A 27,093-nucleotide genomic window follows, 5' to 3' on the forward strand; every position below is an offset into this window, starting at 1 on the left:
TAGATAGCCATTGTTCTGCTGTCTCAATAAATGTATTTTTAAGACACTTCATGTAAGTGGAATTACAGTCTTTTGCAACGGGATTCTTTCACTTAGCATAATGAGTTTGAGGCTCACTTTTTAAACTTTTAATTGTTCCCTTTTGTACAAAAATATTTTTAAAGGATTCAGGGTGTGGGGGATCCTCTTTAAAAGCTTTATTTTAGGAAAATGCACAAGATAATAATCACATGAATTGAAAGTTTACCAGGAGTCAGCTACTCTTTTAAGTGTTTTAAATTTATGAACTCCTTTAACTATAGGATATCTCTATGAATAGGTTTCTTTTATTACTTCCATTTTATAGATGAGGAATTAGAAATACAACAAGGCTAATTTGCCCAGTCATAACACTGATTAATGATAGAGCTGGAATTTGAACCCAAGAAGTCTGGCTTCAGAACCAACACTTAATCCCTATGCCCTGGGCTATATTAATAGCCCAGGGGTTATTAATATCACATTCAAAACATTTTCATAAAGATTAGCTTGAATAATTAAAGGAACCCAATGGAAATATCAGGTAATGTCTGGCATTCAGAAGATATTCAGACACATTTTAAACCCTTTTTCCCTAGAAGAGAATGGATAGTACAAAATGTAACTGCCAGCATTAACTAAGAAAAATTAATAGGCTGACTGTTAAAAGTGACATCAGCAAATACAAGTCACAAGAGCAATTCATGTTCTAGACAAAGGAAATCACAGAAAAATGATAGGGTTTAATGCTCTAGATGTATGTGGAACGTTCTAATTAACCGGACAGAAGGATAAGTTCTACCCTGAGGAACTAGTGTAATTAAAATGGCCTTAAGTTGGGGAGGGGGATGAATGAGATAAAACAGATTCAGAGTACACTGATCAATGTATAGAATTGTTGCATCATTATACTGTACACCTGAAGCTGATATAACATTGTATGGTAATTATACTTCAATAAAAATATTTTAAAAAGCAAAGTGATATGGAAAGATCTCCAGCCTGTATGATCAAATGGAAAAAGCAAGTTTAGAACAATTTACACGTTATTCTTGTGTTTAATGGGAGAAAATAAAAATATGCATTCATGTTTGCATTTATTTGCACAAAAACACTGGAAGAATATACAATAATCCAATAAAATTTAAAAAGGCCTTTAAGTAGATTTACATGGTGTATTTGATATATACAGAAGCATATATAAGTTATGAAGTAAGATAATATCCATGAAGCCACCACTCAACTAGAAAATTATTAATAGCATTGAAATGACTTGTGTGTGGTTCCTCCAGCATATCTTACTGCCTTCCCACTACTCCAAATACTGGGCTACATTCCCTGTTTTTTTTAACCATATATGATGTAAGCCTAAGCAAAATAATATTTAAATTTGCTGGTTTCTAAGCTTTACGATGGCACCTAATCTTTTGAAATTTGCGTTTTAAGTTCAGCATTGTTTCTAAGATTCACCTAAAGAGCCTGTGGACTGTTTTCTATTTTTTACTCCTACATGAGTATACCACATTTTGATTATCCATGCTTCTATATGGGGTATTCAGAATTCCAGCATTTTGCTGATACTTATATTTCTGTAAACATTCTTGTACATGTTCAGTGGTCATGGTTGCCTCATTTCCTCTATGACGCTGTCTCAAACCCGACTGCACATTACAATCATGCCAGGAGCTTTAAAAAGCTCCAGATTTTACATCTTATTGCAGCCATGGTTGAAGACAATTCCCTAGGGCATACACCTAGGGGTAGAATTGCAGACTCAGAGGACACTGGCATCTTCAATTTTCCTGATCATGTCTCAGTCTTCCAAAGCTGGAGTTCCTGATTACTCCCCAGCCCCACCAGCAGTGAGGAGATTCCGCTTGCTCCACATTCTCATTATATTTATATTGTCATACTATGCAACTGTTTGCCAATTTTGGAGAATGCAGAAAGGCATTGTTCCTTGCTTTTGTATTCTGTTCCATCGGTCAATCTCTGCAGCAATATTATAATCGCTGTCTTAATGACGATAGCTTTTAACCTCTGTTAAAATTCTCCCACTATATTCTGCCTTTTTCTTAGTTTTTTTTTTTATGTTTATTTTTGAGAGAGAGAGAGAGAGAGATTGAGTGCACAAGTAGGGGAACTGCAGAGAAAGAGAGGGAAACAGAGGATCTGAAGCAGGCTCTGTGCTGTGAGTGCAGAGCCCAGTGTGGGCTTCAAATCCATGAACCATGAAATCATGACCTGAGCTGAAGTCAGTTGCTTAACCTACTGAGCCACCAGGTACCCCTCTTTTTTTTTAAGTTTATTTTGCGAGAGAGAGAGAGAGAGAGAGAGAGAGAGAGAGAGAATGAATCCCAAGAAGGCTCCATGCCATCAGCGCAGAGCCCCATGTAGGGCTCGAACTCACAAACCATGAGAGATCATAACCTGAGCCAAAATCAAGAGTTGGATGCTCCACTCACTTAGCCACCCAGGGGCCCCTATTCTGCCTCTTTTTAAGAGATTTTAGATGTTTTGCTCCCAGCAATTGTTTGTGTTGCCATTATTTGACAATTTGATGATTTATTCTTAGTTTGTAAATATCTGTAGGGAAAAGAAGAATAAGAGTGATAATCTTGTGACAATACAGCAAAGACCAAGATGAAATCAAGACCAGTGCCAAACATCATTGATCTTTGGTGAGAATTAGATACTTGTTAGACTTAATATTGTTGACTCTTGAACTGACAACATGCATGAAACACTGGAACTAGACTGCTGAAAATCATATGAAAGAAACAAGGTGGGGGTGGTGAGAAGAAATGAAGTCATGCAATTTCTGGCTTATGAATGAACACATTTGGGGTAGCTGGGTGGCTCAGTCAGTTGAGCGTCCAGCTCTTGATCTCGGCCCAGGTCGTGATCTCACGGTTTGTGAGATTAAGCCCACGTCAGCTCGGCACTGATATTTCTCTCTCTCGCTCTCTGCCCTTCCCCCATTCTTTTGCACACTCTCTCCCTCTCAAAATAAAAAGAATGAACACATTTTCCAAAAACATAAATGACAGGAGAAATTCAGAGTATGTAGAGTTGTCGATAGGAAAATAGTTTGATACAGATTTCTTTAACATAAGTGATTGGCATGTATCACTTTAAAACAAAAAAACCAACTAATACTTGAGCTCAAATATTACTTCTGCAAAACCATCACCCATTCCTGCAGAAAGTATCAGTTGTTCTCTTTCAGGCTGCCATGTTGAATGGTAATTATCTTTGTGTATCATTCTTTTCCATTGTAATGAGAGTCTAAAGATGAGGGAAACTTCTTTCTGGTTGCCTCTATTTGCCACATAGTAGGGGCTCAAAAATGATATTTTTAAATACATACATGGAAAATTAGGTGATTAGGTTTCTAATTTCTTTAAATTTGGCTATATACCTACTGTATCAATTTACATAGTGTTGATTGCAATCTGGCACACATATAGCTTGACCTTGCAATGTAAACAGGAGAGTTCTTGCAAAGAAGGTCAAAGTAAGAAAGTGTATGCCCTTCCTCAATTGAATTGGCTTTCAGCCAGAGGCAGGGCAAGTACAACAGTCTAAGAGGCCTCTTCAATACAGAAAAGATTAAATATGGAAGAATTTAAAAATTATTGCCAACTGAAGCTGAAAAGAGAGCACCAAATATCTTCTGACCCTTGTAGGAAAATCAGGCAGCTTCCCGAGGTGGTACATAGAATGCTAATCCCATATCCTTTGCTGACAGAGCCCTGAAGTATCACCACCACCAGGTCACTGTCCCTGGAGGTCACAATGGAGATTGTGCCAGCACCAAAATTAACCACTAGCAAATCTCACTGTGAAGCAAAAAAGGCTTTAGACAGGACACTTTAAATTTTTTTTTTAACATTTATTTATTTCTTGAGAGAGAGCAAGCAGGGAAGGAGCAGAGGGAGAGGGGGAGTCACAGAATGCAAAGCAGGGTGCAGGCTCTGAGCTGTCAACACAGAGCCTGACACAGAGCTCGAAGTCACAAGCTGCAAGATCATGACCTGAGCCAAAGTCAGATGCTTAACCGACTGAACCACCCAGGTGCCCCAGGACTGACACTTTAATACAGCCCATCTTTAATCCCTTTTAATGTAATCTGATAAAAAAAAAAAAAAAGAAATTCAACAAGAGACAAAGTAAAAATCGTACAAAATAGATTAACGGAAAAACTAGAGAATCCCCATTGCAAATCTCATCATCCATTTTACTCAGAGACCCTGTCAAAAAGCATAATTGAAATCAATGCAGGCAGTTTAGAACAATGTCCACGGAAGAAGTTTTTACCAAATACTAGGATATTTATAATACTTTCCCTTTGTAGCATTTGCAAAAGAGAGCAGGGATTGAAAGAGAGTGTGTGGGCTGAGGACAAAGAAATGACAGCAAGGGAAAGAAAGATCAGAGAAAGAATGAGAAAATATATTGCCTATCTCCTTATGAGTTGCTCTTTCATGGGGTTATATATGTGCTTACCTAAAGTTGAACTATACTCTGTTTCTGAATGCTATAATCTTGGAAACCAAATGATAAATTTTGGGTGGAAATATATAAAATAAGAAAAAAAAAGTTGCTACAGGCTCTCATTCTATATTACATATTTCTGTGGTGGATTTCATTCAGTCTTCTGGCTCAGGGACCTCCCTTAGTTCCTTCTCCCTTATTCTTAGCTACAACTTAGAAAGATGAGCATATTGGTTAACTGAGGTTCAGATGAATTGCTTTGTAAACAATTGAAATATCCTAACATTTGATCTAAAAAATTTAAAAATCAAGTGATAATCCTGATAAATAATTCCTTAAATGTCCATTGTTCATTGAAATTCTGAAACTTAGAGGGATGGTTCCTATCTCACTGTACTCAGTGCACTGTTGTGTGTGAGGGAAATTAAGAATTATATGGACTGAATAACATTTGCTTGTATATTCTAATTTTTACCAAACTAGAAAAATAGTACAAGTGTATATGATTGTATTCAAATAATGACATATACATGGCATACTAAATATGAATTTAATGACATTTCAGATTATAAATTCCCAGGAGGCATGAATCAACATTATCTTTCTGTGTTCAATGTTTAACATTAAACGCATGTACACACCAAATCCAAGCTCCTCTGTGACAAGGGTTGGAGGAAGGGTCACTGGGTCTTTTAACACTGACCAGAGACTTATTTTTCAGAGATGCTGTTAGGTACTTCCTTTCCCATTTATGAACAGAGTTCCACCATGCTACTCTTTAGTGATCACACTTCCCCTCCAGTGACAGATGTGATCCAGTCCCTGTAGGCAGAAATTCTGGCAAAGACTGTTGGTGCAGTGGGCTGGCAGTTACTGCTGCCCCAGCTCACGATACCGATGAGCTTGTATTGTCCGTCCTGCACACACTGCAGAGGGCCTCCCGAATCTCCCTGCAACCGGCAAAAAGAGAAGTTCTTCTGGCTGCACAATTCATAATGGATGCTCACCTCCACCGCAGAGGTGATCAGACAGTGCGTAAGTCATTCTGCCACCTCTCATTACTGCTCACGACAGCAGAGGCAAATAGGCAATTGGTGGATATTACAGATCTCTGAATCAGATTGAAACCTCTATTCTCAAAAGGAGGCTAAAAGGTACATTAAACACAAAGTCATTTAATGCTGACAACAGACTGTGTCTTGCAGAAAGTTTCAAAAATCTACTTAATATAAATCACGAAATTATGGCTTTGAGTTACATTAAAATATCTTTATATTTTCAATGCTACTAGAAGTAGATGCTCTGAGCAGTCTAATTCAGCTGTGAAGTTGAGACATAATAAATTATTTTTATAGGTCAAAAACAGTAGAACATCATCAATTTCACACAGTCACCCAAGCAAATGAACGAGCAATTCCTTTTGAGAATTGCATTCACTTCGAGTTTCAAATTAGCAATGACAGTACATCAGCTTAGCAATGTACTTCCTCTTCTCACTTTTCATTTTACAACTACCATGCACTTATACCTCTTTGTGGTCAGCAAACACCCATTCATGAGACACACTGAGAAGAAAACTGCACTCATCAGCACCATCCTTGAATTACCATGCATGAGGATGATCCTGCAGCCCCTCCACATATATTGGTGTTTTTAATATCCAGTCCCCAGTAACTTCGACAAGATGTACTACTGATCAGTGGTACAGCTGCCTGCTGCATTGTTTTAGAAAATTCGTCTTCTAGTAGGAAAGGAATAAAAACACAAAAATGTTTATGGACAAAACATCTGGGACATAAACATATGGGACAAAATATACGGGACAAAAATAGCCCATATATATCCAAGGGTTAAGTCCCACCCAATTCTCCTCTCTCCGCACTGTAATGACGCTGTTAAGTGATTTGTATAAAACATATTATTACTCCAGGTCACTTATACAACAGGAACCATCGAAAGAGAAAGAAAGAAAGAAAGAAAGAAAGAAAGAAAGAAAGAAAGAAAGAAAGAAAGAGAAAGAAAGAAAAGAAAGAAAGAGAGAAAGAGAGAAAGAAAGAGAAAGAGAGAGAGAGAAAGAGAGAGAGAGAGAAAGAAAGAGAAAGAAAGAAGGAAAGAAAGAAAGAAAAAGAAAGAAAGAAAAAGAGAGAAAGAGAGAGAGAAAGAAAGAAGGAAAGAAAGAAAGAAAGAGAGAAAGAGAGAAAGAAAGAGAGAAAAAGAGAGAGACAGAGAAAGAAAGAGAGAGAGAAAGAGAGAAAGAGAGAGAGAAAGAGAGACAGAAAGAGAGAAAGAGAGAAAGAAAGAAAGGAAAGAAAGAAAGAAAGAAAGAAAGAAAGAAAGAAAGAAAGAAAGAAGCCCACTTCATGTGGTTCTTTTATTTTTTGTACAGTCCCAAGAAAATAGAAAAATGACATCACTATACGGAAGGACAAAGGAAGTTTATACCCAAATCAGTTGGTGATAAAGCAAACAACACGTTTCAGTTTTTACACATTTAGTCTATATCCCATTGGTTTCATGGTGTTCTTATTCTCTTGACTTGACTTCACGTTTCAGTGTTGACACTGGAGGTGACAACTGAAACTGCATTCTGACTTATTCTTTATTTTGCTGGATATTTGTTAACTTGTTAACTCAGCTGTAGAATATGGAGGATGTGAGATCAGAATCATGAGTTTGACCTATACGCAGACTATTTTCACATCATCTTTCCACCACTTACCATTCATACTAGCCTATGATTTCAGAAAAATGCATCACATCTTTGGAAATAGGCTCATGTCTTTAAGTAGAGGTTTTCACAGTAGCGGCCCCTATACTGTTGTGAAAGCAAGTGTGTGTGCTCACAGTGCAGCTGGGGGAAAATTACATATAAATGAGACACACAAATATTTACTAGGTACTAAAATCACTAGATGTTTTCTAACACAAGTTTTTACAAGTATCGGTGAACTAATACTAATGAATATGATGTCATAAAACCCAAGTAGTCACCTTTAGATCCATAGTGGAAAAGACTTTTTCTACTATCATTCCTATGAAAAATACAGAAAAATTAAAAATAAGTAAACAATATATTAGACTCCACAAATATTTGTTTGGATTCTAATCTTGGAAGAGGCAGTGAGTATACTCACGATATGGTTCAGTTATTCCCCATCCAGCAGTCATACATTTGGAAAGTAAATTTATTTTATCATATTTCCCTGGCAAACAGATTAGAGACACAAACTCTCCTAGAATGAGAAAAAGGCAAATATCATTTAGTCCATGGGATTGATATTATCTGTACTGTTTGCTCTTCAATGATAGCCCTAAAAGTAACAATTTTGATCTGACAGTACCCATTTTAACCCTGTAATTTAATAAATAAGACTTCCAGAAGATTCCATCTATTAATTACTCAGAAGGGATCACCTCAATTTACATGTTACCACTTTATTCCAGGTATTACCATATCTTCCTAGGACAACAGAAACACAAGCCCCGCATAGAGGCATGCCCCACATGGTTTCTTATCCAGTAACCATTTTAAAAAATGCATCTGCCTTTTTGTTTACATGCCTTCAGGACATCACCTTGTTGAATACGAGATGACAGTGCAGAACAATATAATTATCTTTTCTCTTCAGTGGTATTACATGAAGGATGGAGAAAAACCACATTTGTAGCAATTCAAACTTTTAAAGTATTTTTATAGCTAGTAAGTATCTTTGTGTCTATCTTCATAGGTATATTATAAAATAGATTGATATATGTTTAAACATTCACATTTTTTCTTATCACCAAAATTGGAATATATATATGAAATATATTTGTATATATTTGTATGTATCATTACAAAATTCATAAATATTGTCGGTTTATGTGTTTATGTGTGTACACACACATTCTCTCTCTCTCTCTCTCTCTCTCTCTCTCTCTGAATTTGTCCCTGTGTTTGCTCTCCCATGCTGTTTGACTTCAATTTTATTCAGACTTTTACACACTTACATGTTTCAACATATCTGCTGTCCTAGACCATTTATTTCAGTGATTTGTTCTTTATTTTTACTGCTGTCTCTTAGTAAAATCACATAAAGCTCTGTAACTTGTTTTTTTTCTTACTTTTCTTTCTATACACATGCCAACTGATTCCAAATCTTACATTATGCTACTTTCATAGATATAATCATTGCTCAATCATATCGATTCCTGACATTTCCTTGAGCTAAAATATATTCCCTCTACCAACATATTTTTTAATCAGCCATTTTTCTTATTCTGATTTTCTTCATTTACTAGGTTATGGTCAAATCATCTATATCATTGCATATAGACTTATAATATATTTTTAGTAGTACACAGTATCAAATAGTGAATGTATTACAGTTTATTAAATCCCCTTGGTAAACATTTAGACTAATTTTTTTCCCCTGAAAAACTGCACCAAGTGTCCTAGATTATCAGTCTGTACATTAGTGTCAGTATTTGTGGAAAACAGAACTGCTGGACCAAGAGGCACACACTTTAGAAATTAACAGATATTGCGAAATTGCCTCATTTTTGGACCAAAAAAAAGAGGATGTATCGACTTATACTTATGTATTCCTTATGTCAGCAATCTTGAAAATAGTTATGCCCTAAAACTAGCAATTCTACTTCTGGGAAATTTATCTTAAGGCAATCCTAGAACTAGAAAAACACATACATAAGAATAGTCAATGCAGCATTATTTAAATTTAAAAAAAAGAAACTATAAGAATTGTGAAAAGTCTACTATGTAGACATTAAAATTACATTTTAAAAGAAATTTTAATAATATGAAGCAACACTGATAATAAGTGAAAAATCAGGATAAAATCCTTATAATAGGTATATTACAATTTTTTTAAGTACACATAGAGTTGTATAAAAAGACAAGAAAGAAATAGGCCATAAATGTTCACATGATGGCCATGGTGAGGTGGTGAGGATGAAAATCATAGGTAGAAATTGTATTGTTTCTAATGGGAGAAAGGATATTTCTCATTCTTACCGATGAACAGAAATGAATGGGTACAGATTAAATAAGCTAACCAAATACTTAAGGGGCAGAGGAACACAAAGTTTCATGTTGATGTTGACACCAGGTGGTGCTGAGTGGAAGTCAAGAGCCTTGGAGAACAAAATAAGGGGGAAAATTTCCAAGGGCACCAAACTTCACCAATGGTCTTTTCTAGAGCACTGGTTCTCAACTTTGGCTGCACATGGAAATTTCCAGGAGAAGTTTATAAAATACTGATCTGGATTCAGCAAAATCCAGGACACAAGATCAACATACATAAGTCAATCACATTTAATGTAGAATTTAAAATTAAAAACAATACTACTGGGACGACTGGGTGGCTCAGTCGGGTTACTATTGGACTTCACTTCAGGTCATGATCTCTTGGTCTGAGAGTTCGAGCCTCATGTCAGGCTCTGTGCTGACAGCTTTAGATCCTGGAGCCTGCTTCGGATTCTGTGTCTCCCTTTCTCTGCCCCTCCCCTGCTCATGCTCTCTCTCTCAAAAACAAAATAAACATTAAAAATTTTTTAAAAATTAAAAATAAAAACAATACTATTTATAATCACTGTTTAGAAAATGCGATGCTTAGATATGCATATACTCAGCAAAACATATACTGGATCTGTGCACTCAAAATGGCAATATTCTATTGAAAGAAATCAAAGAAGACCTAAATAAGTGGAGAAATACATTGTGTTCATGAATTGACTCATCATAGTAAAGATGTCAGTTCTCCCCAAAGTGATCTATATAGATTTAATGTAATTCCTACCAAAATCACAGCAAGTGTCTTAGAGATAAGCTTATTTTAAAATCTACATGGAAAAGTACAGGGCTTCGAATTGCTAAAACAGTCTTGAAAGAAAATAAATTAAGAGCAATCGCTTTTTAATATAAACCCTACTCTACAGCTACAGTAACCAGGGCAGTGTAGTACTGGAGAAAGGGAGAGACATAGACTGACAGAATAGAGATCTCAGAAATAGACCCATACAAATATGCTCAGCTGATTTTTCACAAAGGCACAAAAGCAACTGATTGGAGGAAAAACAGCCTCTTCAACAGATGTTGCTGCCACAATTGGACATCCTGGGGGAGGAAAAAGAACCTTGACCAAAACCTTAAACCTTATATAAAAATTAACTAAAAATGGATGGTGACGTTAAATGTAAAATACAAAAATTTTTAGAGAAATAAGAAAAAATGTTCAGCATCTGGGGCTAGGCAAGGAGTTCTTTGGCTTGACACTTGAAGCAAAATCCATAAAAGGAAAATGAAGAAAGTGGACTTTAACAAAATTAAAATCTATGCTTGTGAAAGACCCTGTGAACAGGGTCTACAGACTGGGAGACAAGCTACAGACTGGAAGAAAACATTTGCTAACCATCTATCCGACAAAGGAGTAGTATTTAGAATATATAGAGAATTCTTAAACTCTACAATATGAAAAACAATCCAATTAGAAAACTGACAAAAGCTAGGGCACCTGAGTGGCTCAGTCAGTTGGGTGTCTGACTCTTGATTTCAACTCAGGTCATGATCCCAGGGTCGTGGGATCGAACCTCGTGTTAAGATTCTCTCTCTCTCTCTCTCTCTCTCTCTCTGTCTCTCTCCCTCTGCCCCTCCCCTGCCACGTATAGGTACCCTCTCTCTCTCTTAAAAAAAAAAAAAAAAAAAAAATTGACCAAAGCTATGAAGAGACATTTCACTGAAGTGCTTTAAAAAAAAAAAAAAAAAAAAAAAGGCAAAAATAGGCACATGGAGAGATGTTCAGTATCATTAGCTCTTAAGGAGATACAAATTAAAGTTATAGTAAGATATCACTATATACCTATTGGAATGCTTTTAAAAAATAGTGACAACAGCAAATGCTCATAAGGATGCTAAGAAACCAGATCACTCCTACATCTCTGGTGGGACATACAATGGTTCTACGACTCTAGATAGTCTGGCAGTTTTGTATAAAACTGAAATGCAACTACCATATGACCCAGCGATGGCACTCATGGGCATTTATCCCACAGAAATGAAAAGTCCTGCTCCATTTTCTTTACACAAAACCTATACACAAATGCTCACAGGAGATTTATCTGTAATATCTAAAAGCTGGAAAAAAGGTGTTCTTCAACAGATGAATGGTGAAACTTTGATGAATCCATATCTTGGAAAAGTACTCATCAATTAAAAAGAATGAACTATTGATACATGGACCAATATGAATAAATCTCCAGGGCATTACACAGAGTGAAAAAAACTAATCCCGAAGGTTTACATTCTGCATAATTCCATTTATACAACATTCTTGAAATGACAAAACTATAGAAACAGAACAGATTAGTGGTTTCCAGAGGTCTGGTGGGGAGGAGGAAGTGAGTATTGCTATAAAAAGGCAACAGTATCACTTGTGGTGGTAGAAATGTTCTGTATCAAAGTCAATACCCTGCAAGATGTTTCCATTGGTGAAAGCAGGGTAGAAAGTACATTGGTGTGTCTATTTCCTATAACTGCATGTGAATCTATAATTAATTGTCTCAACATAAAAACTCGTTAGGGGTGCCTGGATGGCTCAGGTCATGATCTCACGGCTGGTGAGTTTGAGCCCCTCGCTTGACTCTCTGCTGACAGCTCAGAGCCTGGAGCCTGCTTCGGATTCTGTGTCTCCCTCTCTCTGCCCCTCCCCCTCTTGCACTCTGTCTCTCTCAAAAATAAAAACATTAAAAAAAAATTTAAACATTTAATAAGCAAAATAAGAACAACAACAACAACAACAACAACAACACTGATGCCAGGTCTCCTGGCCTACAGTTCTTTATAAGCAACCCAAGAGATTATAATGCATAGCCAAGAGTAAGCAGCACTGTTCTAGATGCTCTCTCACTGACTCAGTTACAAAAGCACTGAAAGCAAATGGTGGGCTGAACCATGACAGAGGTTTTGCAGGATGAATATGTTGAAAAGACATTGAAGAGGGAAGTGAGTCTATCGGCAGGGGAACAGCTGAAGAATGCAGAAACACAGGAGAGAGTTGGAAGAGAGAAGAAAAACTGTCCCAGAGCCCCAGGAATCCACGGAAAGGCATGGGTGTGAAAGTGGTGACTCTCCGCTCCCCACCCCCCCGCAATTTACTTTCTCATTGAATGTGGACCCATGTTAAGTTGGTAGGAGGACTTCCATTAGGTAAAAACATACAAAAGCAGGGGCGCCTGGGTGGCTCAGTTGGTTGGGCAGCCGGCTACATCTCAGGTCATGATCTTGTGGTGAGTTTGAGCCCCGCATCGGGCTCTGTGCTGACAGCCTGGAGCCTGGAGCTGCTTCGGATTCTGTGTCTTCTTCTCTCTCTGCCCCTTCCCTGCTTGCGCTCTATCTCTCTCTCAAAAGTAATCAACGTTTTAAAAAAATTTTAAAAACCATACAAAAGTAAACTGTTTAGGCACATGCTTCAGCTTTTAGGGAGAGTGGCTTAGAATATAAGTTTTGAAATAATTATTGGCCCTCAAAAGTACGTATAGCACTACGAAGCAAGATGGAAGATAAAAACTGTATGGCAAAGGCTCAAAATCTAAAGAAAAGTTATCCATACTGACCTAGTTCAACAGGGTTCTCCAGACGCAGCAAAGACAGATCATCAGTAGGAGGGAACTGGGTGAAGCCAGGGTGAGTGTATACGGCTTTTACTGGTAGCAAATCACCATTTCCTATGTTTGACAGGGAACTTCTTCCTATTACTAGGCCATCTGTGATGGTACTTGTCATAAGAAAAAGGAGTGGGGAAATAGATACCACTTTTAATGAGGTTATAATTTTTCAAAATTACTAAAAATGTACTGTGTAACATTTCTAATCTATGTAAAAATCTTTGTCATTTTGAATTCTTAGAAAATGGGGGTTCTTATTAATTCATCCCTGAGAAAAAGTATCTACTTTCTGGCCTTCATAACATCAAACAAAAAAAAATTGATTTAGTATTGCTTGACAAGATTTATGATGACTCAAGGCAATGATTCCATGTATTATTACGATCATAATATTCCACATTATATGATATCCATATATAATGGTCACTGACACCTATTCTGTAAGTTATAGTTACTCTTCTCCCTGATACAATGTTTCTCAAAGAAATGTCTAAGAACTACATGCATTAAATCTGGCATGAGCATTAAAAATGCAGAATCCCAGACATAACTCATCAAATCAAAATTCAGAATTAAGATTCTAAGATTCCATTTATAGCAAACTCCCCAGATAATTCTGTGCACATGAAAGTCTTAAAAATGCATTAACAAGGAGAATTTCTTGTGATTTCTCTCTATCAAAGGAGTGGGGGAATGGTAAAGAAAATGAGTTTTTGATTTGTTGAAGGATCCTACTCACCAAGTTATTTGAGCAGGTACTTTTATTATAAAGCCTATCTTTGAGACACTGAAACACTAGATCTACTCACTTAACTGTCCATTGTACAGCACTGTCAACCATATCACCACTTCTGGAAGACCAGTATTTAAAAACATCAATCTAACACTTCTTTGAGGGAGGAGTTTTCAGATACCTCCATATCACATGGAGACCAAGATTCAGCTAAAATGTTTAAAAATGTTTCTTTTAGGGGACATTCTTTAGAATTCTTTGAAAGTAGATATTTATTTTGAGAGTGGGTGTGATGATCAGTCATCAGAACAAGAAGGAAAGGAATTCACATTTGAGCAATGCCTGTGCTCTAGGCACAGTGCTAAGAAACCAATACAAAAATGTTAAGATATGATGTCCACTTTATAGATGAGGAAAGAGGGGGCACCGTTGTTACTTTTTAAATAAACTACACCTAGAGGCAGGAAGCACCTTCTGTAATTAACAGCTCTTGGTAGTAAATGTATTAGTGAAGCATGAGGTGTCATTGACCTAGTGTGCTCATTCGTTTGCATGATGGGGACTGTATCCTCGGGAGCTTACTGTTTCCTGGGATGTGGGGAGAGCAGGAGGATGCCCACCGTGGGCCCTCACACGGCTCCAGTGCCCCCTGCCCCACCCAGGCACACACCTAAAGTTACAGTGCGCTGCGGTCAGGACCCACTGCTTGGCGATCAGAGCACCTCCGCAGAAATGTTGTCCTTGGTGCTGCAGACTGACCAGCCAGGGCCACGACTTTGCAGGTGCTGCACGGCCACCAACCACCCTGGGCTCCCCCAGCCTAGTCGGCGGCACATTTGTGTTTCTCTTAGACCCTTCCATTAGAAATGGGTCAACACCATGAATTCCACAGGTGTCTGGGGTTGGCTGTTTTCCAGGACTGGTTTCTACTGTTACCTCTGAGAAAAATAACAACAAAACATTAGATAGAGGTGTTTTATTAAAATCTATTAAAATCTCAGAATGGAGGTGTTTATTTCTTTTGTAGGTCAAAAACCAGGATTCTTAGCAAGAGAGTAGATTCCTCTTTTCTTTCATTGTTCATAAAATGAGCAAAAAATCAATAAACTAAAATATTAATATAGACAAATCAAATTGATTTTAAAAATATTATGCTTAATCATGAAATTGCTGGACATCGTTCTTTCTTTGGCATTATTTATGTTATCACAGTATAACACATCTAGACATATCAAGACTTTATACTAAACGTATTCCAAGTGCAACTTATATATAAAGGAAAAGCATAAGGGAAATTTCTAGCAATGTGTTGACTTCATTCTCAGATTTAAAAAGAAATCCACCAGGAAATTAAAAACAAGAGATTTTTCAAGTATATCCTGAAATATGAAGAAAATTTTCATGGCCTATAATTCGGGAATTATAAGATATGCTCATTTGTTAAATTCTTTACTTGAGAGGGGCGCCTGGGTGGCTCAGTCGGTTGGGCGGCCGACTTCGGCTCAGGTCATGATCTCACGGTCCGTGAGTTTGAGCCCCGCGTCAGGCTCTGTGCTGACAGCTCAGAGCCTGGAGCCTGTTTCCGATTCTGTGGCTCCTTCTCTCTCTGACCCACCCCCCCCCAGTTCATGCTCTGTCTCTCTCTGTCTCAAAAATAAATTTAAAAAAACCCGTTAAATTCTTTACTTGAGATTTCTTTGTTTACACCAGAAATCCATTCATTCATTCATTCATTTTTCGAGAGAGCAAGAAACAACATGAGCAGGGGAGGGCAGAGAGAGAGAGACAGACAGACAGACAGACATACAGAGAGAATATCTCCCCAAGCAAGGCTCCACACTGTCAGCACAGAGCCCAATACAGGGCTCCATCTCAGGAACCATGAGATAATGACCTGAGCCCAAATCAAGAGTCTGACGCTTAATGTACTGAGTCACCTAGGTGCCCGCCCCCCCACCACCACTGGATTTTTAAAATAGCAACTGCCTTTTATGTTTATTTCTTAATCACACACACACACACACACACACACACACACCTGCACATACCCCAATTACCTATTTCCTCACATGATCTATATAAACTACCAAGGTCTTGTGCTTTAAGAAATGGTTTGAAATGACACTATGCTGTTTTGAGTATCAGAGAAGGTGACTACCAGGGAACCTATAAGCAGTATTCCACAGGTTCTACTTTGATATATATGGTTCCTGTTTTAGTATTTTAAAATCATTACTTACCATTAATAGGCAATTGGGTCCCCATATTACTTTTTTGTGAATGCTTCTGAACTGTGTCTTCCAAAATGAGTTTAAAACCTCTTTCTCCCACGGACTGATCAGTCTTAAAATTGATAGTCAGGTAAGCACCACTGGATATTAAGACAAATTCTTTCTTGGAGCCACACAGATGTGCTACAATATGAGATATATTCAATAATTAAAATAGTTCTTCTGGGCAGTAACATAGGTAAAAGAGGGCAAAAAGAAGACGTTAAATTCTGTACTGTTAATATTGGTAAAGGAATGATTATTGATAATGTGAGAACAAGATTTGTGGGATGGAATTCATGATTTGACTGCAGCAAAGGAAGGGTATAGATTTGAAAAGATCAAAGGCAAAGGACTGGGCTAGCATTTAATATGAAAATGATATATAATTCTATGGTAATCTGTGATCATAAGAATGAGAAAGAGACTTGCTGGTGAAGGTAAATGGACAGAGAAACAAAAGTAATAGCGGACAACATTCTGGACTGAATGTTTGTGTCCCCCTCGCAAACTCGTAGGTTGAAATCCTAATCCCAAATGTGATGGTGTTGGGGAGGTGAGGTTTTCGGGAAGTGGTTATGTCATGAGTCTGGAGCCTTCATGAATGGAACTAGTACCCTTAGAATGGAGACCCAGAGAATCTCTCTCTTTTTATTTTTTTTTTTTTTTTTGCCATGTGAGGACAGAGCAAAAAGACAGCTATGGATTGGGAAGTAAGTTCTTACTAGACACCAAATCTTAGACTTCCAAGCCTCCAGAACTGTGAAAAATAAATGCTTGTAGTTTAAGCCATTCAGTTTACAGTATTTTTGTCATAGCAGCCCAAACTGGCTGAGACACACAGGCTGCCCAGACGCAGACTAATGATGATCCTTTCTTAATTCAGAAACTCAAAAGTTGTTGCAAAGGTGGTCCTGACAGTGATAGGACATCTATTGTAATTTAGCTGTACATGCTATAATTTAAGTTCTCTCAAGATAAAACAGTGATACACTATTGATGCACCTTAAAGATAATGTTGTCTCACAAATCTGAGAAAGAAAGATAGGGAATAGAGGATAGTTAACCTCCACATCATTCTTATCTTCAAAGAATCTGTCTCATGAACTGGATTTGATGGGGAACTTTTGAGATACCCTATGTCAACAAACACTCCAGAAGTTTTAAAATAATGTAAATGGGAAAATGCTACTGATTAAAAAAAAAAGATTTGGAGGTGAGGGCAGTTGGGGAGAAGAGAGAGAAACAAAATATAGGATTTCCAAAGTCATACATCAGTGAAATTGTGTAGCTTAATGCTTAGAAGTACAGATTCTATAACCAAACTGGTTTAGACTAGCTCTGCTATTTCCTAACTATGTGGCACTGGGCAATTTATTTAACCTCTCTGCCTCAGTTTTTCCATCTGTATAATAGAGATAAAAATTATATTCAAATGGGATTGTATGAGTTGGTATTTGCAAAGTATTATAAGTGCTTTTAAATAAAAATAAACCTCACCAAAATCTTTCAGCAAATCATTAGACAGATGGTTGCTGAACATGTGGAGAAGGAATCCATGGTCATGAGAAGCCAGCATGGGATTCTAAACATGCCACATTCAAGTAACCTAATTTCATTTTTTTTGAAAGAGCTAATTAGACGATGGCTAAGGGGAAGGAGATAAACTTAATGAATCTTGATTGCAGTGAAGCACTTAATATAGCATCTTATGATATCCTTGTGAACAGATAAAAAATGTAAGTAGATAATTATATGGCTAGGAAGTTTCACAGTTGATTAAATAGATTAAATAACCATACAACGTTAACCTGCGGGGAAGGTCTTAATGGTGTGGATATGGCTCTATCCTTGGTTCTGTCAAATAAAGTATTCCGATTCATAACTTAGAAATATAACACATTTATAAAATGTGTAGTTTTTTTTTTTTTTAATGTTTATTTATTTTTGAGACAGAGCGAGACACAGCATGAACAGGGGAGGGGCAGAGAGAGAGGGAGACACAGAATCTGAAATAGGCTCCAGGCTCTGAGCTGTCAGCACAGAGCCCAACGCGGGGCTCAAACCCACGGACCGTGAGATCATGACCTGAGCCAAAGTTGGACGCTTAACTGACCAAGCCACCCAGGCGCCCCTAAAATGTGTAGTTTTAAAATGGGTGCCTGGATGAGAAGGGAATAGTGTCAATATGTAATCTTGGAGACTATTTAGTTCAATCTTTCATCTGACTGTGAGTCCTTGCTAAAATAACCCTGAACATGTGATTACTCACCTGGAAGATATGATGTAGAACTTATGAGCATTTTCTCTTTTTGAACGCTTCTAATTGCTAGACTGTTCTTCCTCACGTTGGATCAAAAAACATCAATGTAATAGTTTCTTCCTGGTTCGTGTAGTACCCAAGAATATAAGTGTTTGAATCAGAGTGCTGGGGTTTGAATCCCATTTTCTCTACTTATTAGTTATGTCACTGGAAACAAGTTACTTAATCATTTTGAGACTCGGTTTCTTTATATTTAAAATGAGGATAAATGTAACCTACCTCTACAGGATGGTTAAGAAAATTGAGACAGTTGTAAGTTTGTAGGACCATGCCTGAATAATGGTAAATATTCAATAACTATTAGATATCATCAGTCAGAACAAATTTCATATATGGCCTGAGAGTCTCTGTGAGAATTCCATAACTACTTGAAAGGAAGACTTATGATCCTTCTGTCTTCTCCAAGGTAAACACTTCTAAGCACCCACACCCTTCAGCATCCTGGTCATTGTTCTCTATGTTTGTTTCAGTGTTCCCGTTTGTCAGTGTTCCTTAAACACTTGACTAATGTTACTATTTAATAACCAGAATGGCAGGGCAACAGCCAGGCATATTAGACACTGACCATGAAGATTTGTGAGACTGAGCTAGTGCATGCCCGCTAAGTGCCAACACCAAATTTAATGCAAGGGAACGGATTCCCTTTACTTATAATCCTTTACTAACACTGCGCTGAAATTTTGTCATTTGATATCTCTAAAATTTTTATTGCAAACATCCTGCTTTCTAAATCACCACCTCCTATCTATCCAACTTATCAGTGTTTCTCTACTATAATTGTTTGATTTCACCATGACCTTCTAGCCATCAATCCAACAAACTTTCTAAATCTAGCAGCCTCTAAGAAAGAGATTTTGCTGTAAAGGGAAGCAGAGAAATGGGGTAATAGCTAAATTTCTTGTTCAATTTTATTTAAAATGATGGGTAATACTAGAACATGTTTGAAACTGATGAGAGTGGTAGAGGAGATCAATGATGTCCGAGAAAGGGTCACTTGAGGAAATCTGTTAAGGAGCTGGTAAGTCTCAAATCTTCATCTCTAGCCCAATCTTTTCCTCTAGCTCCAGAGTTCTACCTTTAGCTACCAACTCAACCAGGATGTTGCCGACTCAACCAGGATGTATTATGCCATTAAGAATGTAACATGGCACAAACAGATATCTCCCCATGAATCTATTTCTTCCTCTAGTATTCCCCATCTCTGTAAATGCCACCATCTCTAACCTCTCACTCCAGAGTAATCCTTGATTTGCACATTTAATTTCATACGCAATTCACCCAGAAATCCTATTAGTTCTGTCTCCAGATCTGCCCACTTCACTTGCACTCCACAGTTGCCATCCTCTTATAAGGCACTATCTATCTGTTGCCTAAAACAGATAAAATAGAACATTCTGCAATGATGGAACATTCTGAATGAGGGCTGTCCACTATTACATGCAACAATGAGCACTTAAACATGGCTAATACCACCCTTTAACTAATTTAAATGTAAAAAACAACGTGAACTGGACAGTGCAGATGTAGAATAACACAAGAGCCTCATAACTTTAGATATTCACCCTGTCACTCTAAAACTCACTCCCAACCCAGCAGCAGGAGCATTCTTCAAATTACTCCCTTGTCAAAAATCTTTAATGACCTCCCATTGGATTGGAACTAAATCCAAACTCATTACCATAGCTTGAGCTGCACAGTGGCAAGGCCTTCAGCCCACCTCATTCCTGTCTGTCCTCACTCAGTCTCCAATCACTCTGACCCCTGACAGTTCCCCAATTTACCAAGCTTTTCCCAAATTCAAGGTCATTTTCTCACCAACTTTTTTTTCATCAAATATTTACTAAGTGTTGGGTAGTACTCTACCCAGATGCTGGAGATACAGTAATGAATATGAGACTAAGTCCTGCTCTCAGGACATTTCATTCTGGTGGAAGGAGACAGATTATAAATAAATGAATACTTTGCTAGGTCTTGATAAATGCCAAGAAGAAGACAGAGGAGGCCTACTTACATCATGTGATAGAGGCCTTAGATGAGGTAACATGTGAACAGATACCTAAATGAACTGAAGACATGTACCCTTCCTCTGCAACTTAACTCCTTCAGATTACTTCTGACAATCAATAATTATTTGATTATTGTTTATTGTTATCTCAAATTATCATCTTATTTATCGTCTGTCTTTCCAAGAGAAGATGGCAGAGATCATTTCTGACTTGTTCACCATTGTGTCTCCAGTGTGCCTAACCTATTAGGAAATGCTTGGTGATGAATGAATTTAACCTGTACATTTAATGTAGTATTTACTAGTTACGGATATCTTACATTCATGGGGTAGGTAAATGAAAGAAGACCAGGTAACACTTAATTTTGATAATATAGTTTCAATAAGATATTATAAAAGCATTGCAATGGAAACCATTGGGATGCTACATACCACTCCATTTACACTTACACAAATAACTAAAACCTGGTGAATTCTACTTAGGTAAACAGATTTATTAAGAAAAGATAATGTGGTTCCATTTTATCTGGGAGATTGGCAATGGGGTTCTATGTTCACTAGTTTGAAAATGATTACATAAGTTGTATGCTTTGTGGAAATAAATTATATAAATATATAAAATTGTATTAAATAAAATTGTATTAACTATCAAACGAATTGTGGCTTCCTTACCTTTTATAGAGAGTTATAGAAGCAAATAATAAAAATATGAGTAGCCTTTTTTATAATCATTTGACATTTCTGAATTTTTTATTTATCAGAAATTTTAAAGAGGAATAGTACTGCTAGACTGAAAATACTAAAGAATAAGAAAGAGAAAAGTAGCCCCTGACATTCAGAAATGGGTTTGGTGGGGGCACCTGGGTGGCTCAGTTGGTTAAGTGTCTGACTTTGGTTCAGGTCATGATCTCATGGTTTGTGGGTTTGAGCCCCATGTAGGGCTCTGTGCTGACAGCTCAGAGCCTGGAGCCTGCTTCAAATTCTGTGTCTCCCTCTCTTTCTGACCCTCCCTCACTCATACTCCTGCTCACTCTCTCTTTCTCTCTCTCTCAAAAATAAACATAAAAAAAAAAGACATGGGTTTGGCACTCACAACTAGACCATGTTGTTCTGCTGTTAGACATAAACATTCTCACAGAACATCAACATCAGATAGGACTCTCTGAATCTATGATAAAGTGTGACAAAACACAAGGTTGTGTGCAACCACCAAAATACCAAACATCGATCTCTCTGGGCTAAAATGAGGGCTTGCCACTTCTTTGCCAAGCGCAGTTTTACCCTTGTTCGAGTCAGGCCTCCCTATGATTGACATGCCTGTCATAAAATTACTGTACTTCTTAACAGCAACCAATCTTGAGCAAAGTCTACTTCCTTAGACCCTCTCCAAAACCACCTAACCAAAACCCAAATCCCATACTAGGTTCTTTCTAACTCTCTCTGAGATACCCCATGGTGTGATCCCGGGGTCTTTGGCTGTAGGACATTGGTGAGAGTTAAGGTTACAGGGTCTGATGCTATAGATACCTTATATTAATCTCAAGGAGAACTGATATGTTTTATCTGCCTCCCGCCCCCCGCCACATTAGTGGCTTGAAATTCTTTGATAGGAAGTAAATTTACTGTTAAGAAAAAGTTAGGTACCTTTAGAATTTCAAAGCAAATTGCTGAGCTTGCTGGTGTTATAAATCAAATGATAACACATTAGAGATCAAGGTCCCAGAAAAAGATAGTATCAAAACTTTCCTCTTGCTCTTTGGGATAGGTGGATTATAATGGCATCCTGAGGAGAACTTGTTGGAGACTGAAGAAGGTGATACAGTATTGGATTATAAAATCTTTGGAAAAGTTTTCTTCTATGACTCGGTCTGAGAGCAGGACATTGCCTGGCATTCAAGTGTGATGGACACCATGTGGTCAATAAACCTCTGAAGATTATTCAAGCTAATTGGACTTTTTTGCCTTTTATATTTACCCTGTGTCTAAAAAGGGCCACTCTTACTGTGAGGATGAAACCTGAGTAAACAAATTTTCAAAAAGTTACCTAAAAATGCAGTACAGTAATTGAACCTCTTAAAATACAGGACTTCCGGAGAAAAAACAGAATCAGAGCACCCCCTAATGGTAAAATGAGACAGGAATCAGCTAAAATCAGGAAGAGCTGGCGTTACAGGTAAAGATCCAGGGAGTCCAGTGGTCTCAAGCTCATCCCATTGTGCTCAATTAATACTTCTTTGGGATTCTGATGAAGGATCTCATGAAAAATCACTGACAACAAATTACATGTTTCCCAAGGCAAATGTAGGTCATGTTTTCCACATATATGCATTATATAAATGCCACTTAATGTAGGCCATTGAAGAAAGATCAGTTTACCAAGTAATCTTGATTGCTGATCTGGTCCATCATAAATACTGACATAATCCCACTCACAGTTCCAAGATTCTTCTGTTGTAAAGTCTTTAATCACTGCCTTCATTTTATTTCCTGATGCGGAATAAAAAATCCAAGTGCAGTTCAGCATGTTGGGATAAATGTGAGGATAATTGGGAGATGTGATCTCAGTTGAACTAACTGAGATCAAATCCAATACTGGACACCCTGAGGCAAAAAAAATAAATAAATAAAATATTTAACACAATAATCAAAGAGTAGAGTTATTTTCTGAGTCTAGTTGTAATGACAACCAGGTCATTACAACCTAAACTGCAGTGTACTTTAATTTCTGTCACTCCTCCTTCATACCCACAGTTCCAAATGACTTTTGTTTTGAAAAACTGACTTCTCCAGAAGCAGGCAGACTGAACTCATTTGACTTCAGTTCACAAACTGTGAACCACTAAACCACCCACCATCTACAGTTCAGTGTAGTTTTGTTGCTTATATTTAACACACAATCTTATTTAATGTTCACAATCAGGAGAAATAGATTTTATAATCTTTAGTCCACAGATAAGTGATCTATCACTTTGATATGCAATAGATATGTCCTGAGACTTGTAGGACTTCCCCAGATTTGTAACTACCACAGCAATATTTCATTTCCCACACAGCGCAGGAAAAGATAACTTCGACACCACAAAGTGGGAATGGAGAACAAGGAAAGCAGGTTGAGAAGCTGATCTGGGTACTCAGTTAGATTGAATTCCTGAATAAATTATGTGCTCCTAAAGTTCAGCCTCACAGCATGTACAATTCAAGTGCAAACATTTACTAGTTAGGGAAACTCAGGTCGTGTTCAGATAGCTGAAATATAGAAGTTAAGATTCACAAGGGCTAAGGGCCTACACCAAAAAGAGAACTGAAGAAGTCAGTGACGTTTGGGGCCTACTCCAAACGTTATAGGTATCATCCAACCTAAAATTAATGACATCCAAAAACTGATTTACTTCATCAATAATCTTAACATCTTAGTTTCATTCTGCAATGGTCCAGCAAAGAAAAACAGCAAAAATATATATGTAATCCAAAAGACATAAAATATATGGAAAGAATGGCAATGAATGGACTTCAAACAGCTATGAGGATTCCACAGACAAAACAGATGGGTTTCTCACCTATTAATTGAATAAGGTGCTACCTCCTCACCCTCAGTTCCCTAATGTGCCCCAGGTCTCTACTACCCCCAAAATTTGACATAAGGATCACTTCTCGGCCTTTTGGCTAAGATCAAGTGCAAAATTTGACATAAGGAAATTAATACAAATACCATTTTACTATAAAGTGACTAGAATCAGGCCACAAATACCTGAAAGTGTTTGACAAGTCAAAGTACACTTCTTACTAAATTGTGTTTAGTGGCAGTCATTTTCCACTCTATTTTCACAATATCATATAACCAAAGCAAGCCAGCTGGATTCCTTATCTCCTTTTATGGTCTTACCTTGATCATTAACTTTAATTTTTCCTTTCACGGAATCTAGAATAAGAGAATACTCAGCATCAATGCATCCAACTAAATATTTTATATTCCTTTATTCTTCTGAGTATAAAAGTGATACATGAACCTTGAAAAAAATTTCAAAATACAGAGTCCAAAAAAGATAAAAAATCTCTTGTAGTACCATCCAGTAAGTAACCAATACTCATATTTTAACAAATCTGGCAAAGTCCTATGGTATATATACATTATTATAAAAAGTTGTATGCCACTTTACGCCATTAAAACCATTTTCCTCCACTTAATTTATTGTGACTATTTTTCCATACTAAATATTTCACATAAATTTTAATGATTCTATATTTTTGATCCACATAGATGTAACATCATTTGTACCAATGTATTTTAATTTGTAATTTCAAAATATGAAAGATGAGTCAGATCTTTAAAAACTACACACGGGGTATACATTTTGCTGTCATTGAAAAATGTCTACACTAAAGGTTTTCTATGTTTATCTGAACACATAAATTGAATATATGTAATAATGGGCTCCTGAGTTGACACCTACCCATACACTGGTTCTCAGCCAGGAGGATTCCCATTAGGAAATGGATGCATTTCTTACTCATTCACTGGATATGGAGCTACCTCCTTACCCTCTTCTCCCTAACTGGCCCCAGCTGAAATGTCATTTCCTTTACTCAAACAATTGTTGCACACTATTTACTAGGCACGGTTGTAGGTTTTGGAAATAACCACAGTGGGGTATGTTTGGTGGGACTGAGGAACAGCAAGAACGGTGGTATGCTAGTGCAGAGTGAGCATAGGGGAAAATGATAGGAGAAGAAGTGAAGGAGGTGGCTGAGATCCAAATTATATAGCATCTTGTAGACCACTCTAAGGACTTTGAATGAGCTGGGAAAACATTGGAGGATTATAAGCAGAGGAGTAACATGACAATCTGAATTATTCATTTTAAAATAGTCATTCTAGCTGTTATGAGTAAAACAGACTAAACAAAGACTTGTATCAGGATGCTACGGTAGAACTGCTCAGAACTACTTGCTGGAAAGCTCACAGATTAACTATACACAATATGGGATATGAGAAGATAAGTCAAGAACGACCAATATCCTTAGCTCGAACAATTAATTAATAAATGGGAGTTGTCATCCACTGAGATGGGAAATATTGGTGAAGGAAGGAATCTGGAGTCAGGGTAAGAAATTCAGAGTTCAATTTTGGTCACATTAAATTTGAAATGCTTGTTAGATATCCAAGTGGAGAGGGAGGTGATTGGTGATACAGTGCTGGAGGTCAAAAATAAAAAAGAATTTGGCACTACATTTGGGAGTTATTTGTGTACTGATGGTATTGAAATCTAGGAATTGGGTGAGATCACTAAGGAGTGAGTACAGGTAAAGAAGAAATGAGAGTCCAAGACTGGGTCCAGGGACACCTCTACCTTTAGTGGTAGAGAAAACAAAGAGCAACCAGACAAGAGACGCTGAAGGAGACCAGTGAGGTAAGACAACAGCCAGAGAGTGGTTTCCTTCAGGCCAAGACAAATAGATTCCAAAAGGAAGGTGAGCTTATCTGGGCCAAATGCTGTTGGGGCTGAGAAGGAACTGTTGGATCTGGACATGGGGATGTCATTAGTAACTTTGGTAAGTCCAATGCCTGTGGAATGGTAACAAAGAAAGCCCTATGGGAATGGATTTAAGAAAAAAAATGAGAGAGCAAAAGAGGAGACAGTAAGTAGAAATAAATTTTATGGCCTTTGTGATAAGAGAACAAACAAACCTTAAGTTTTCCTACAATTCTATTACCATCCTTTACCAAACTAAACAAGATCCCTCCATTGTATATTATTTTTGCATATATTTTTCCTTCAAAACAGTACAGTTCTTTCTTCACTCTATACTGTATGATTATTTGATTACTGACTATCTCCTCCACTAGACTATAAACTCTACTAGGGCAGAGACTGTTACCAGACTAAATTAAATACTTTTAGTAGAAATGTGTCTCCAATTGTATTCCAATTACATTTTTTAATGAGTATAAATTGATTAATCTCTTATTAAAAGTTTATTTATTTTAGAGAGAAAGAGAAGAGGCGGAGGGGCAGAGAGAGAATGGAGACAGAGAGTCCCAAGCAGGCTCCACACTGAGTGTGGAGCCCCACTCAGGGCTCAGTCTCATGAACTGTGAGATCATGACCTGAGCCAAAATCAAGAGTCAGATGCTTAACTGACTCAGCCACCCAGGTGTGCCTAAATTGATTAATCTTAAGGATGGAAGCAATTCTAATAACTTCCAAGTTGCAAATGTTTCCTCCATGATACCCAATTTCTATGATTTGCAATAGTTCTAGATTAATAGTTCTGATTTTTCATAATGTTATCGGTGTCTTCACCCAAACCATGGGAATGTAGGCCAAAGCATATTTTTAAATAATCTGACTGCAACCAATATAAATGAACTATCCACCAAAAAAAATGAAAAACAACAAATTGCTCTTGATATTAGCACATTAAGGAAATTAATTTCAAAAGAGAAAAACTTTCTGAAACTTTAATGCTAAGGAAAAAGTTTCCTACTATATTTTTATAATCACCTAAATATCTAGAAAAATAGACAAAATTCTTAGATGCTATAAGAAAAAAAATGATAAATCTGATTGATATTATACTTTATAGA

The 27,093-nt window shown here is 37.2% G+C and overlaps 1 protein-coding gene across 7 annotated transcripts in view; it reads right to left on the reverse strand.

Annotated features, from left to right (window-relative positions):
• Positions 1 to 5,097: 5,097 nt before the first annotated feature.
• OVCH1 (ovochymase 1) overlaps positions 5,098 to 27,093 on the reverse strand; it is an 81,243-nt gene continuing 59,247 nt past the window's right edge. For 5 of the 7 annotated variants that reach the window (XM_042946174.1, XM_042946175.1, XM_042946173.1 and 2 more), the window contains 8 exons: positions 24,391 to 24,426; positions 22,884 to 23,108; positions 16,150 to 16,323; positions 14,580 to 14,847; positions 13,126 to 13,286; positions 7,650 to 7,748; positions 6,123 to 6,256; positions 5,098 to 5,465 (listed from right to left, as the gene is read on the reverse strand). In XM_042946174.1, coding sequence (XP_042802108.1) covers positions 5,301 to 5,465; positions 6,123 to 6,256; positions 7,650 to 7,748; positions 13,126 to 13,286; positions 14,580 to 14,847; positions 16,150 to 16,323; positions 22,884 to 23,108; positions 24,391 to 24,426 — 1,262 coding nt within the window. In that variant the 3' untranslated portion in view covers positions 5,098 to 5,300. Of the gene's footprint in view, positions 5,466 to 6,122; positions 6,257 to 7,506; positions 7,548 to 7,649; positions 7,749 to 13,125; positions 13,287 to 14,579; positions 14,848 to 16,149; positions 16,324 to 22,883; positions 23,109 to 24,390; positions 24,427 to 27,093 lie in introns of those variants that run through there. The other 2 variants (XM_042946176.1, XM_042946178.1) reach the window with 2 other exon arrangements.

This window comes from Panthera leo, chromosome B4 (assembly GCF_018350215.1).
Source record: "Panthera leo isolate Ple1 chromosome B4, P.leo_Ple1_pat1.1, whole genome shotgun sequence".
Lineage (NCBI taxonomy): Eukaryota > Metazoa > Chordata > Mammalia > Carnivora > Felidae > Panthera > Panthera leo.